Here is a 15,954-nt window from a genome sequence, read left to right on the forward strand (position 1 = left end):
CACTGATGGTGGCAAGCTTGTAGCCACAGCTGCCCTGGGGCTCACTAAATGAAGCGGGGCTGCCATACACTGGCGCCACCGGGCCCTCTGACCTAGCCTCGTGAGACCATCCTGATCTCGCGAGCTTTCAAAGTTTTACTCGAAATCAGTCTGGAGACTCTCCGTTAAAGAAAATTTGGAGCCGTTCACCAAACGAACGTCCAATCAGCGTTGGCTTTGAGGCGGGTTGAGGTGTGACGCAACGAGAAGCGTGACCATTCAGTCTAAAGAACATGCCGGCTTCAGCCGATGAAACTAGCGTTAGCGTGGCTATCGAGGAAGTTTTATTGGAATTATAGAGTATTTCTTCACTGAAATAAGAGCAAAACACTGCTCTGGAGGCTTTTCTCAAAGGAAAAGATGTTTTTGCTCTTCTCCCGACTGGTTTCGGCAAGAGTAGCCTGGCTTTTGGTTGTTTTTTCCCGTCGCGCTGTTAGTACTTCATATGCTTCGTTGATCTGATTGGTTTATTTGGCCCATCTATCACCAACATAGGCCAATTAGCTAACCAGTATTTTTCGCCCCTTCCCAAAATTACCTGAATGGAAGGTTTCCAGATGGATATGCGGAGCAAATTCATCTGGCGGAGGTGGAGGTCAGGTTACCTCTGACCACCATCAGTAGACAATACAGGTGAAGTGTCTTGCCCAAGGACACAACGACACTGAAAGTAAGAGCTTGAACCGTCAATCCTTTGATTTCAGGACAAACTCCTACATCCAACGCCACTGTCGCACCATAATGGAGGACTGGATAGATTATTTTACCCTTGATTGTGCTCTAACTACAGAGAGGAACAGTACTTCTTTTCAAGCCAATTTTAAAGCTATTTTCCAAAAGATGAAACATTTTTAGAGAAAACAGCTAAAAGATAATCCACACAGTGGCAAATTCAGTTTATTTACATGGTGCCATTTCACAACCAATGTAAGCACAATAAACTCCATGTTGAAAACGGTTAATTAGGTTATTCAGCCTCAGCAGAAGGCAGCTTACACCGAGTGTGGTTGAACTGCAGATATCTTCCTGTTAAAATTGAGTTTTTCTCTCCACTGTCGCTCTATGCATGCTCTGTGTAATGGATTGCTGTAGAGTAAAAGACACAATGCAAGCGATAGTCTACTGCCTACATGCTGATCCAGGAGCAGTTTATCCTGCAGTGATGCACAAGGGTGCAATAAACATGTTGGGATAGATCCTCGACCACTTTGATTGGATCAACTGATCAAATTGTGTCTGTAAAGTGCATTGAAATGGCATGTTTTATAAATATTCTTTATAGAGGAAATATGAGTAAATTGAAAGTGAGAAGAAATCATAACTACTCATTGATCCGTTTCCACCATGTCCTGTTTCTTTAGGAATCTTTGGAATAGTCATGAGATAATTATTCAGCTGATAACATAAAATCAGAGATCTTTAGATAGGCCTACCTAAAGGCAACTATCGCTGGTTGATAATCAGCCAACATTTATTGGTTTAAGAAGATCCTGCTTCAACTTTTTATCTTTGTAACAAAAGCTGTAAACAGCAGAAACCATAGAACAAGCTCTTTACCTTTAGGTCATCGATTAGAAAAACATACAGGTGCTGGTCATAAAATTAGAATATCATGAAAAAGTAGATTGATTTCAGTAATTCCATTTAAAAAGTGAAACTTGTATATTATATTCATACATGACATACAAACTCATATATTTCAGATGTTTATTTTGTTTAATTTTGATGATTACAAATGACAACAAATGAAAATCTCAAATTCATCATATCAGAAAATTAGAATATTGTGAAAAGGTTCAAAATTGATGGCCCCTGGTGCCACACTCTAATCAGCTAATTAACTCAAACCACCTGCAAAAGCCTTTAAATGGTCTTTCAGTCTAGTTCTATAGGCTACACAATCATGGGGAAGACTGCTGACTTGACAGTTGTCCAAAAGACGACCATCGACACCTTGCACAAGGAGGGCAAGACACAAAAGGTCATCGCTAAAGAGGCTGGCTGTTCACAGAGCTCAGTGTCCAAGCACATTAATAGAGAGGCGAAGGGAAGGAAAAGATGTGGTCGAAAAAAGTGTACAAGCAAGAGAGATAACCGCACCCTGGAGAGGATTGTGAAACAAAACCCATTCAAAAATGTGGGGGAGATTCACAAAGAGTGGACTGCAGCTGGAGTGAGTGCTTCAAGAACCACCACACACAGACGTATGAAAGACATGGGTTTCTGCTGTCGCATTCCTTGTGTCAAGCCACTCTTGAACCACAGACAGCGTCAGAAGCGTCTTGCCTGGGCTAAAGAGAAACAGGACTGGACTGCTGGTGAGTGGTCCAAAGTCATGTTCTCTGATGAAAGTAAATTTTGCATTTCCTTTGGAAATCAAGGTCCCAGAGTCTGGAGGAAAAGAAGAGAGGCACTTCATCCACGTTGCTTGAAGTCCAGTGTAAAGTTTCCACAGTCAGTGATGGTTTGGGGTGCCATGTCATCTGCTGGTGTTGGTCCATTGTGTTTTCTGAGGTCCAGGGTCAACGCAGCCACATACCAGGAAGTTTTAGAGCACTTCATGCTTCCTGCAGCTGACCAACTTTTTGGAGATGCAGATTTCATTTTCCAACAGGACTTGGCACCTGCACACAGTGCCAAAGCTACCAGTACCTGCTTGAAGGACCATGGTATCCCTGTTCTTAATTGGCCAGCAAACTCTCCTGACCTTAACCCCATAGAAAATCTATGGGGTATTGTGAAGAAGAAGATGCAATACACCAGACCCAACAATTCAGAAGAGCTAAAAGCCACTATTAGAGCAACCTGGGCTATCATAACACCTGAGCAGTGCCACAGACTGATCGACTCCATGCCACGCCGCATTGCTGCAGTAATACAGGCCAAAGGAGGCCCAACTAAATACTGAGTGCTGTACATGCTCATACTTTTCATGTTCATACTTTTCAGTTGGCCAACATTTCTATAAATCCTTTGTTTTTATTGGTCTTCAGTAATATTCTAATTTTCTGATATGATGAATTTGAGATTTTCATTTGTTGTCATTTGTAATCATCAAAATTAAACAAAATAAACATCTGAAATATATGAGTTTGTATGTAATGTATGAATATAATATACAAGTTTCACTTTTTAAATGGAATTACTGAAATCAATCTACTTTTTCATGATATTCTAATTTTATGACCAGCACCTGTATATACCAGGTGGACCTGACACCACTTATGTAAAAAAATATATAACAATTAAAAAATGGTCTGAATTGAAGCTGTCATCGACTTTAGGGTAACTAGTAGTTTTTTGCTGCTGTTCCTGTGAAACATCTTGACATTAGCATCTAAGAAATCACTGATAATATGGAGCTGCAGGACTGATGGATGCTGTTACATATAGAAAATGAGCAGGGAGGTTTTTTTTTTCTTTTTTTCTTGTGCCTTCAAAGGGAAACAGCTCACTGGTGGTCAAGTGATTCTTCAGGATCATAATGCAATTCTACATAGAGCAGTTTTCATGCTTTATGTTCCCGGTCTAGCAAGGCTCTACATTGTAGGCCAATGCCTCTCCTTCCCTCTGCTTTATATGTGCTGCTAATTCCAAGGTAGGCCCTCCTGCCTTGAACGTAGGAGGATGATTTCTACCTTGAGGCAAACAATACCTAGCTGACTATTTGCTCTGAGCTTGCATTTCATAAAGTTACTTTCGTATTTATTTTTTTTTTATATAAAAATTTCAATTTCAATCTTCAATTTTCCTCTGGTTAATTAGGCCTGGTTGTGTTGTATTGAAATATTTTGCACAGCCCTCATGTCTGTCTATCTGTATTCCACAAGTTGCAGTGAATGTAATAAAATTTTTATACACTTAGTTTTAGCTCTCTTATCTGCCTCCTTTTATTAATTATTGTCATTTAAAACTAATTCAGTTTAATAACATGCTGATATCTCAGTGACATCATGGGGTGTTGCTTGTTTTTTATTTAAGTGGTTAAAGATTAATTAATGACATTAAAAACAGTGATAGAGCCCTTTTGGGGATTGTGATGCATAAATACTTTTTTTTAATGACCATTTTAATCACTCTGACTAATAAGCTATTTTGTTTTGTCTATTTTAAAAGTTAAATAGCCTTAAACACATACCTTGGGAATGGTGTCCATATACTCTTCATTTTTAACTGCTGGTTATATAAAGACATTCTAGACATTTTGTGGTGCTGAACCGGTTCTGGATCAGATGGACTATTGGAAATTTCTGGTGAGGAATTCAAACAGCAAAGCTTCAGACTTAACTGGGATCTATTTCAGGTCACAACAGGAGAATATTATTTAAGAACATTCCTATAGATAAGATAATTAATCATTTTTATGTTTTTTCTTTTCCAAAATTATCAGCTGATCAAAGAAAGGCAAATAATTAGAGCAAAAATAAACATCAATAACAGACTCATATGGTGACGTTGGCAAACAGATGGCTAGACTTATCAGACTGAGGGAGAATATTTGAAAATTCACATCTACATGATTATAATGTACACAGAAAGAAATTCAAAGAAACATTTTTTTAGTCTTCTGTTCATTTATTTCTTTTTACAACGTTTTGTCAGCTGGAAGTCTTGAGCATATTTCAAAGCATTTTGGCAAACAAACGGTTACAGGTGTTGAAACAGTTCAGTTTTCAATTTTATCCATCTCATGTGAAATAAACTGCTCCAAAATGGAGCAAACGATACGCTATTTTCCCACAAGGTGGCGCAAGAACTATGCTTATTGAACAAAAGCATTTTCCCTTTATTATGTGACATATTTTGGAGAGCAGTGTTTTTCAAGGCAAAAAATGACAGATACCTAACACCCTCAGACTCTGACGTGTTTTTTAATTTTCTTCTTCTACATTACAGATCCAAGCTGTCATAGCAGATTTGTCAATATTTTCAGTTGTCAGGTCGACATTTTTATTTTAAAATTACTTACAAAAACACAAACTGCAGTTAAATTGATTGGATTAAGATACAAGAGAAAATCCTAACATTTGGTTTCAAATACATTTCGGAACAGTTGTTTTATTGCGCAAAGAGAATTGAATAAATGATCCGTTTGGGTGGTCACTTCTTTCTTTTCTATTCAAACTGGTTGTTCAGCTCTTTGTTATCGAATTTCTGATCATATTCTTATTCTCACCTCGGCGAGAAAATGTCTCCAAACTTCCAAAAGTGGGAAAGCTGTCCGAATTGTGCGCTGTGAAGGTTTGAGCTCTAAACGGGACGGTCATAAATAGGCATCTTTTATGTACTGGCAGACTCTGGCGTGTGAAAAGCCGGGAATGAGCAGGAAGGGCAGGGACAGGTTTTTACATTGAATCGGTGTGAGTTGTTTCCTATAAGCTAAACTCCGCAGAGGAGGAGTAGGGCTCCTCCGCGGAGCGGACGGAGAACTTGAAGTGGCGCCGCAGGTAGCCTCCGTAACGTTTGTCCCATTTCAGGTTATTAAGCTTCGGCCGGACCCTCCGCATGAAGCCCCCGTAGCGCTTCTGGAGCTCCTCCGGCTCTTGACTGTCATCCTCCGCGGAACTTCTCCTCTTTGACTTTGGGCCGAATTTGCGTAAAAAGCCTCCGTAGCGCTTATCGTAACTGTGTGGGATGGGCTCCTCCGCCGCCGGCGCGCCTCTCACCTCCAGCCGCTTTAGGAGCTCCTCGTAGTTCCCGGGAAGGGCCACGGTCTTTAGGACGGAGTTTTCGCGCCACGGGGAGAAGGTGAACACTTTGTTCTTGTCGATGCGTTTGATAAACCCGCCGTAGCGCTTGACCAGCTCTGCCTGCTGACTCTCCTCCGCCTCCGCCGCCTGATCCTCGGTGAAGTCGGCGAGCCGTGGAGCCAGAGCGCAGCTCTCCATCTCCTCCTCATCACACTCCGCGCTGCAAGGCTGTGGATGACACACAGAGACCCGTGTGACACGGCAGCTGAGCCTGACCTATGCGCGCAAACACCACGCACCTTTTACCATTTAGTTTTCTAAACTCAAAGAGTTCAACAAAAAAGGTTCGGCCATAGGCTATATGAAGGCACATTTTATTACTTCTGTTTTTATATTTAATGGACCGAATAAAAAAAAAAAGTTTGCTTTAACTCCAATTATTACTTCGGCTTCTATGGTTAAAATGAAACATGAATAAAACGACTGGTTCGCTTTTTTTTTTCTCCTACCAGACTGCTGAAGGCGGCGTCAGGGCGCAGCATTTGTTCGGCACATCTCTGGCACTGTGAGGAGCACTCTGTGTGGATGCAGGGCGGTAGGCTCAGCATCAACACCAGGACGAACCACTCCATACTTCCGCAGGTTCCTGAGCGCACGCAAACCAAAGACAAGGCAGCAAACGGTTCATTTCCAGGATTTAGAGACTCAATCGGAACCTCCACCTTTAAACATGGAGGTTTTTAAAACAATGCACATATTTTCTTTTTTAAATTATAATGTATTTAGTTATTTTTGGATCGTTGCGCTGTGCGTAATCGAGCACAACACTCTCTTAATATTTGATAAGTAATGGAATAAATAAATAATAATAAAAGTGGTTTCAATAAAAGTTTCGATTATGAGAAAATGAATGAAATGGAAAGTCACTACCTCAGAAGCTGGACAGATACTTTTAACGTCTCTCTGTCCTCCGTTCTACGCTGGCTCCTTCCGCCTCGCCTTCTTTTTTATCTGCGGAGCCTCACCCGTGTCATCTGAGCCACTTCTGTCCTTCAACCAATAAGAAGCAAAATGTGCTGCATAAGTGATCATAACGCCTCCGTAGTTTAGGAGTTTTAAACAACGCCCACACTGAAAAGGTGGGTGACAGAAGCTATAATCCACCATCGCTTCGTAGCACCATCACTCCATCTCTGGGGCGTCTGGGTGAAACCATGGGCTGTAAATCCCACTGACATCTTCATTTTCCACTCTTCTGCGACACAGACTCAAAAACGGAGCCCCCAAAACAAAGATAGAGAAAATGTCATTTTGGCAATAATTTCCCCACTGATACAGACTACAAAATGTAAAATCTTTACCCTACGTTCCAGGCACGGACAGAGTTTGGAAATTTTGGGCCCTAGGCAAAAAATAGGCAGGGGGCTCTCTGAGTTGAGAAGACAACACATAAAACAGACCCATTAGACAGATAGAGAAATGTTAATAGAATAGACATCCATTATTTGTTCTAGGTTTTGTCTCTCTCTTCTTGTCCCTTTTCTTATTGTTTTCCTCTATGTTCTGTACTCAGCTGACTTTTCATGCTGTCTCAAAAGGAATGAAAGATTTTTTCCAAGCACTAAGCTCACTTAGCTGATTGCTCCTTCCTGTGTTTCCAAAAAGGTGACGGCAAAAGTAAATAACCCAGTCCTTATTTTCACTGTAGACAAGCCATGATCTGCTTATCTGTTCTCCATTTTTCATTTGGATGAAATAATAGCTGCATGAATCATGACAGCAGACAAGATAGAGGAGAGCAGGAGGCGGGGTTACCAATCTACTTGCTCTGGAGAGCAGAGTTTGGTGCTTTTATATGTTGTTTCCAAAGTCTTCAGTAGCAGAAAAAACTCACTGCTCTTGCACCATTTGTTTTCTAAATGGTTTGCTGCTGTCTGTTTAGACCTTTCTGAACATGTGCAGCAAATGGACTGATCCAATATGGTGGACACCATCTTAGCGAAAAGATTTTTATGAAAAATAAGGAATAGTTGTATTAACCATACATGTAAACAGAGTGTTCTGCCCCCCCAGGAACTTGGGGCCCTAGGCAACTGCGTAGTATTGCCGGAAGGAAAATCCACCCTGGTGCCAGTAGCATTTTGTGGAGTAGGGGGTAAGAGTAAGGTCTTCTAAAAAGCAAATCACATTGCTTCCACAGACAGCAACATCATAACTTGTGCTTGCAAATATACACACAATACAAGATACAGCAAATATAAAATATTTTTTATTGTTTTTGCTTTAAAATAGGTCTAGAAATTGTAGTTCATGCGCAACAATATATTCAATGGATTAGAAAATGTATTTCTGATGCTCTATTGAGTGAAAACAACCAAAAACAAAAACTTTATTTAAGATTCTTTTCCCTGGACCCACATTTCTGAATTACCAATGTTTTTGAGCTGTGATCAGAGAAAATGATCAGAGATACCAAGTATACGCTTAAAAACACAAGTCTGTGTTATTTATTACTTATAATGTGTTTAACATGGTGAATTATGTTACTGAAATGTTCACATTTGAAATTAAATTCAAATTAATTAAATAGGTCGGTATTTGGTTTGGCATTAGTTATTTATTTTGGAATATGGATTTGAAAAATCTTGGAAGAAAAACGCAAAAATGATTTCTAGTGTATTTTTTGGTTTAATCTGAAGTGTTCATTACACATGAAAATAGATTTGTCAAAGGCTGAATCTTTAGTAAGCAGAAAAATATCTGTGCCCAGTTTTCTTTCTACTGTTCATTATGTTCCTCAGGTAAAACAAAGGTGATCCACTATTGGAAGAAATTGACTTTGAATGGTTGTTGGTGCCAGATGGGTTGGTCAGATTATTTCAGAAGCCGCTGATCTACTAGGATTTGTCACTCATAGTCATCTCAAGGTTGTACAAAGAGTGGTCAGAAAAAGAGAAAATATCCAGTGAGTTGGCAATTCTGTGGGCACATATGCTTTGGTGATGCTAGTGATCAGATGGGAATGGCCAGACTGGTTCCAGCTGATAGAAAGGAAAAAGTAGCTAATAGAAGCAGGAGAGTCGATGGCAGAGGAGGGCAGGATGTCCATGTGACTGTGGATAATAGAGAGGGATGCTTAGCTTGTTCCTGAGCTCAACCTGTAAAAGAAAGTATTCAGTTCATTTGCTCTGTCCAGACTCCCATCTGTCTGATAGTCCTGCTGCTTGAAGCTTGTGAACTCCTTCATCCCTTTACCACACAACCCTTAAATTGTTCTGCTGGAGCTTGTTTTCCAGCCTTTTCCTGTATGCCTCCTTGCTTTTTCTTATCTTGACCTTAAGTTGCTTCTGTAAACATTAATTCCCTGTCTCCCTTCTTAAAGGCTTGTTTATTTGTTTTTCTAAGCAATTTCTTTAGATCACTTTATGATCCATGCTTTTTTATTTGGGGAGCATTTCACTATCCTGGTAGGGATGATTTTATCTACACAGAAGTTTGTGTAGTCAGTCTCACACTCAGTCTTTCCATGTGGCTGTCACAGTTCATCCCTGTCTGTAGCCTCATTCAACCTTGCAGGACTTCTTCAGCCTCCTGTGACCGTCTTCTTACAGTTATTTTTAAATGCAGGATGTCTCTAAGGAGAGCGGAGACAAAGGACACTCCTATTTTACTAAACAAACTATCTCCTGAAGAGGTTAGCTCTTTGGAGAATGTTACTATGGTGACTGAAACAGAGGTTGAGGAAACTCTCTTTGTGAAACGGAAAACTCAGAGTTTCCCATGTTTCAGGTTAAGAAAAATTAGAGTTTTCTAAACAGTGAGTCTTTCCACCATGAAGGTACCATTAGGGGTGAATGTAGAGTGGGGGCCAGAGGGGGCCATGGCCACCATTGGCCAATCATTGGCCACCACTGTGGTCACCCCTACCAGGGGCTTTTTTTTTCTCTCCCTGGTATTTCATTAAATCCCCCTGTAACAAGCAGTTCTCTAAGCCTAAAGGTGGCAGCAGTGATACACCTATGTTTCTCAATTCTACATTTAAACGCTGGTATATTAACCAAAAACTGAATAAAAAAAATCATTCACAACAATATATATGAATAAAGAGGACTAATACTGAACATTTGCTCTTTTATAAATTAGTTTTTTTTTATAGGTGAGAGTTTATCCCTATAGTCATCTAGGAAGTTAAAAACATTTATATAAATTATCTAGAACCATACATTTATTTTAAATGCACTAATGTATAAATATGCACATGGCTTTATCAGCAAGGACCTGACTGAAAATTGAGTCTGCCTTCAGTGATTAATTTGCGTGTTCATTTTCCTGTCAGTTTAGTTTGACCATAAGATGTTTTGGTGCCTATCGAGTTTGCCTGACCACCCCTATGAAAATGTTCTGGAACCCCCACTGGTCAGGCACCATGCTCATGTGACCCCCTCTGGAAATCCCTTAGCCACCCTGGTAAAAATATCCTACAACCACCACTGCATGAGAGAGATAACAATGCTATGATACTGCAAATTTGTTGAAGATGGAGTTTATCCTGCTGTCCTCACAGACAACCTCACCTGGACTGTACACAACATCTCCATGGTCAAAAGGGCACAAAAGCGCATCTACTTTCTGCGGAGGATGAGAAGAGCCCATCTGCCCCCACCCATCATCACCACCTTCTACAGAAGCACCATAGAGAGCGTTCTGACCAGCTGTCTCACTGTGGAGGCTGCAGCGCCTCAGACTGGAAGAAGTTGGGAAGAGTGGTGAGAACAGCAGAGAGGATCATTGGGGCTCCTCTTCCCTACATTAAAGACATTTCATTCGAGCGCTGCGTGTCCCGAGCTTGTAACATTATCAGTGACCCCTCACCCCCCCACCATGGACTGTTGTCCCTGCTACCCTCTGGAAGAGGCTTCACAGCATCCGATGCAGGTCCAGCAGATCCCAAAAAAGTTTCTTCCCCAAAACCATTCATCGGTTACAATTTGCATGTTTCCAAGCGATACAAGGCTTTGCCTATATAAGACTCAAACTCACTGCGGATCCAGACATTTGAATTGAGAAAGCTTCCTGGAGAGGTGGCGAAACGTCTTCAAATCTTGGAGACCAAGTCCAGAGGATATTTTTTGAACTTTTACGGAATGTTTAAATTTGATCACTTCTGCACTTTAAGAAATGGAAATGTCATGAAAGCAGTACAAAATGAAATTTAATTTTGTATACACTCTGTGTGTTAAAAATGACAGAAAAATTGACTAAGACTAAGTCAATCAGAAAAAAGGTTTATTCTCGAGTATGAGTGATGAGTAGGTGAGAAATCAGAATGCTGAGCCGTGGAAGGATTATTATCTCTCAGCCAACCCAAAGAGGCTTGGAATAGAGCGGCTTCACCTCCACATTGAGAGGAGTCAGCTGAGGCGGCTCAGACGTCTGTTCCTGATACCCTCTTCCTTTTGGCAGGTGTTCCAGACACGTCCAACTTGTAGGAGTCCCAGAATTAGTGCACAGGACACAAACAGACAAAATAGTTGTTTTACCCCATTGCCATCTGCTGGCAGTACTTATTCTTGCATTAATTACTTCCACAGCTTTAGCGGATTTAGCTCCTGCTTCAGTGAACACAAAGTATTGTTTTAACAGCTCTATTTCTATCTTGGTAACCAAATTTATTTTTTGATTTTTCATTATTGATCTTGTACTTTTTCTTTTTCTTTCCACACCTCTGTGAAAATTAATTCCTTATTTAATCAGTTTGGACATGCTTAGTATCATACTGCTGATCACCTGGTCTAGTAGAGCAGTCATGGTATAACCTGAAAACAAATCAGTTTACTAACAAATGGACCAAAAACAAGGTGTTAAACACAGGAAAAATATAAAATATACAATAAGGCAACAGGATGTTATAACTTAATTGGAATCAACCAGAATGAGCTACTAGCATGGAAATATTTAAAAAGAAAATTTATGCTTGACACAGTCCCTTTAATCTTTTAATGCAGAGTTGGTTTCCAAATTGCATTAGATTTTCATAATGACAGTCAGATATAATAAAACTCGAAAGTAAAATAAAAGCTCAAACATTTTCAAACATTATAGACAGTCAATTCAATAATTACAGATACATGAAAATCGTGAGAATTTTAAACGTCTGCTTCTTTAATAGCTTCTTTAATATACTTCAGCAAAGGCAGAAAAAAGGTAACTAATTTGAATGCCTTTCAAATTAGTTAAACAGGATCAAATTAAGCAATCAATTTAGGTTTTAATAATTTTCATAAACACATGAAAAGATATAACCTTCCTCAGTACATCCAACATTCAATTAGAGCAAAACACACTAAGAGACAGAGAGTTGTCCTACACTTGTCCTGTATTTTATAGTGATAAAATATATGTATTCTATGAGGAAAGAAGATACAATAAAAAAAAGAGTTCAGTGATTTATAACATTATTCCAAGAACAGTAAAATCAACATTGTATAAGCTCAACGATTAATAGTATATATATATATATATATATATATATATATATATATATATATATATATATATATATATATATATATATATATATATATATATATATATATATATATATATATATATATATATATATATATATATATTTTATAGGGTTAATATGTGTAGTATTGAAAGAAGATATATATGTGGGTATTAGAATCCCTGAGAACTAGTTTATTTTTAATGACTTTGCAGCCATACTGTCATTGAGAAAAGGATGTTTGCCCAGTGGTGAATCCCCTCTCTTACCTAAACATGTTAACCTAACCTCCCTTCTTTGGCACTGGAAATGCTGAGTGGCGAGACCTGTCCAGCTGTAGTGTGTCATTTAGTCTGAACGCTATACATATGTTGGTGTGTGTGTGAACAGCATTATACAATATGTTGAGGCTTGAAAAGCAGGTTTTATGAAAATAGAACTAAAACTTTTTCCCATCTTCCCTTGTGACTATCATCTGTCATTCCTAAAAAGTAAAAACTGCCTCTACACAGCAAACTCATTACACCACTCAGTGTCCTTAGAAAGAGACTTTTTCAGCTTTGCTGTAAAAAGGATGAGTTCAAAAGGCCATTTATGCCCAATGCAGTACCCTTCACGAATAAATCTTTATCACTGTTTGGTTTTGTGTAAAAGTCTAATTTAATGTTCAAGATAATAAACTATACTGAGTCCATTCAGGAAAGCTGTATCTCTGGAGTCATTAACGCTCTGAACTTACAGTTTCTGTGGGATTTCTATTGTTCCTGTTACCACACTGTGTGTTCCTTTTTCGTTGCAGCACAAATCTCTAAACAAACTACCCCCATCATTTTCACAAACTGTTAATGCAAAATGAATATATCAGCTGAATGTTTTGCTTAAAAGGTTAGGGTTAGAGAAGGTGAAATGAAAATGTTAATAAAGTTATATCCACAGCCTAGTTGTTTTTCCATAGTGACTTTTTCTTTAGACCTGTCCTTGGAACCAGCAATCTTGATGTTCTGAGCCAAAATGTATTTTGATTTTCCTTCAGAGGATTACATTTATGTTAACTCCAACATATCAAATTAAATCTCTAAAATATCTGCCATATGCAAGAATAATCTTTAGTTTTTTCCAGGGAAATGGGCTCTTGTGTTTTCTTGTGCTTCCCTTATATCAATATATTTGTTAATTTTTTAACTTCTGGGGCATCTGATAATTGTGCTACAAACTATATGTAAAAGTATGTAATTCTTTAAGTCTATAAAATGAAATTTTACTAGACCCTTAGGAAAGTCATGTCTTCTTTAGCAGCAGAAATAGCAATGGGGCTATCTAGCGATAGAAGTCGCTTTACTTTCTTTAAATGTGGAGTTATTTTTGGATTAAGCTGAGCCAGAAAGATTGACCTTGATTAACAATCGTGACTCAGTTTCAGAACAAAACATTTTGTGGGATGCGACATTAAATATGTGAGTTGTTAACCTCAGGCCCAGTGACAAGCATAGTAATAAATATAAACTATATATAAAACATGATTCATCTCCACCTGCTGGAGCCTCTTGTTGAATTTCCTTATCATGTCTTTGTTTATTTAAAACAGCCAAAACAGTCCTTCCTTGTGGCTCTTTGGGATCTTTCAAGAGTTTCCATGGAGACTAATATGCCAAACATTCCGTCACACCAAAAGTTGAACTAAAATATTATGAGCATTTCTGAGGAGCAAAAGTGTAGAAATCATCAAATCACATCACAAAACTATTATAATAGACAATTATTACTGAGACAAATTATTTACATTTGAGGGCTTTGAACAATAACAGCAAAAAAAACAAACAAACAAAAAAAAAAAACAGTTAAAATCTAACAATTTAAAAACAAGTAGGCCAAAAAAATAAAAATCTGTAAGGGTGATGGAAATAAGGTCTAAATCCCAAAGATGGTCACAATACCCGTTCGTCCATTTAGATTTGCATGTTGTCTAAGCAAAACCAAGCCTTTGTCGGGCTACTGTATGAAGCAACTAAACACTATTTCTGATATTTGCATTATGTAGAAAAAAGTGGGTTTCTATTTTTCTATATATAAAAGGTTTTTAAAGTGGTAACAAGAGAAAAAAATCCCACAGACTCTGCAATGATGCTAACTGTCCTGTCCATGGACACAATGTGGCTCACCTTTTTTACTGGAGCTGGGAGGGGGTGGGGAGTTGAAGAGATGGGACTGCTGCTGCTGGATCATCAGTTTACATTATGAAAGAGGGACAAGGACAATTATTTAATCTAAATATCCTGCTAAACATTTACAAGCCCTTAGGTGATGTCAACCCTCCAAAGCAGGGGTGCCCAACCAGTCGATCGCGATCTACAAGTCGCTCGTGGGCGGAGTTTGAGTCGATCGCAAGAAGTTTTACAATGTAGACCTATTAATGGGTATGTAAAGTTTAAAAAAACACTAATCAAATCATTGATCATGAGAGGCCAAAGTGTATTTTCATAATAATAAAATGAAAAATAAAAAGTATGCAGGGAATCTTTTTTTATGCATGCTGATTGCTGGGCATGGTTTGCCACGGTTGCTAGGTTGTTACCAGGCGCAAGCGCGAAGAGGAATCTGAAGGGATAATGATATAATGACATCTATCACAACTGATGGGGCTCCATCTATGGTTGGGCGCACTGCTGGATTCGTTGCTTTGTTAAAGCTGTCTGAAACTTTCCCGCATTTTTGGAGCTACCGCTGCATCATTCATCAAAAACAGCTGTGCAGCAATATTTAAATATGAGGCATGTCATGGACGTTGTGAAGATAGCTTGCTCTGTTCGGGCCAGGAGTTTACAGAGGTGAAGTGATCTTAAACTTAGACAGATTTTATTTGTCATTTTGTTTACACAGGTTTAAAACAAAAATAAATTTAGTTTGGAACAGCTCTCTGGACAATTTCATCTTTAGCTTGGAACAGCTCAATCAATCAATCAATCATCTTTTTTTTGATTGATTATTTGTTTTTTATTTGCACAGTTGGAGAATAAACTAAATTCAAGTCAAGTCAAAAATAGTCAAAATAGTCAAACGTGCAGCCTTGAAAAGTATATATATATATATATATATATATATATATATATATATATATATATATATATACTTTTCAAGGCTGCACTTTTGACTATTTTGACTTGACTTGAATTTTGTTTATTCTCCACCTGTGCAAATAAAAAACAAATACTGCCCATCCCCTGTGTTTGGCTTGGTAGATCTCGGCATGCCATCAACTTCAAAAGTAGATCTTGGTTTAAAAAAGGTTGGGCACCCCTGCTCCAAAGACTAAGGCTTTTCCTTTTCCTGCTGCCTGGTTTGGTTTGTAAATATAAGTTCTCAGCTCTGTGAGCTTTCTCCTTGGCTTCTGTGTTAGTTACAAACACATTAAATTAAAGGAACAATTTGTAATCAGAGTATAGCATCAAGTTAATTAAACTTTTTGGATATTGATTTGGTCAGGTAAGTAGCAGGTGCACTAGAGGTGCAACAACGACGCAACCATCAAAACAGGAATGGTTTTACAGGTGGAGGCCACTGACATTTTTCCCCTCCTCATCTTTTCTGACTTTTTCACCAGTTTTGCATTTGGCTAGGGTCACTGTCACTACTGTTAGCATGAGGCGCTAACTGGACCCAACAGAGGTTGCACAGGCAGTCCAACTCCTCCAGGATGGCACATCAATACGTGCCATTGCC

General features: G+C 38.8%; 1 protein-coding gene across 1 annotated transcript; it reads right to left on the minus strand.

Annotated features, from left to right (window-relative positions):
* Positions 1-4,593: 4,593 nt before the first annotated feature.
* On the minus strand, positions 4,594-6,819 carry pdyn (prodynorphin). Its single transcript, XM_038308995.1, has 3 exons — positions 6,660-6,819; positions 6,239-6,375; positions 4,594-5,957 (listed from the first exon to the last, which is right to left on the minus strand). Exons 2-3 carry the CDS (start codon positions 6,359-6,361, stop codon positions 5,412-5,414), a joined length of 669 nt encoding a protein of 222 aa, XP_038164923.1. The 5' UTR covers positions 6,362-6,375; positions 6,660-6,819; the 3' UTR covers positions 4,594-5,411.
* Positions 6,820-15,954: the final 9,135 nt, after the last annotated feature.

This window comes from Cyprinodon tularosa, unplaced genomic scaffold, assembly GCF_016077235.1.
Source record: "Cyprinodon tularosa strain WSP-4 unplaced genomic scaffold, ASM1607723v1 ctg652, whole genome shotgun sequence".
In the NCBI taxonomy this organism is placed as follows: domain Eukaryota; kingdom Metazoa; phylum Chordata; class Actinopteri; order Cyprinodontiformes; family Cyprinodontidae; genus Cyprinodon; species Cyprinodon tularosa.

What these genes read in the sequence shown, in the direction of transcription:
- pdyn (XM_038308995.1), bottom strand. Translation starts at nt 6,361, where the DNA reads ATGGAGTGGTTCGTCCTGGTGTTGATGCTGAGCCTACCGCCCTGCATC. An exon ending in ACGCCGCCTTCAGCAGTCTG is followed by an intron (nt 5,958 to 6,238) that starts GTAGGAGAAAAA and finishes TGTCATCCACAG; the next exon opens with CCTTGCAGCGCGGAGTGTGA.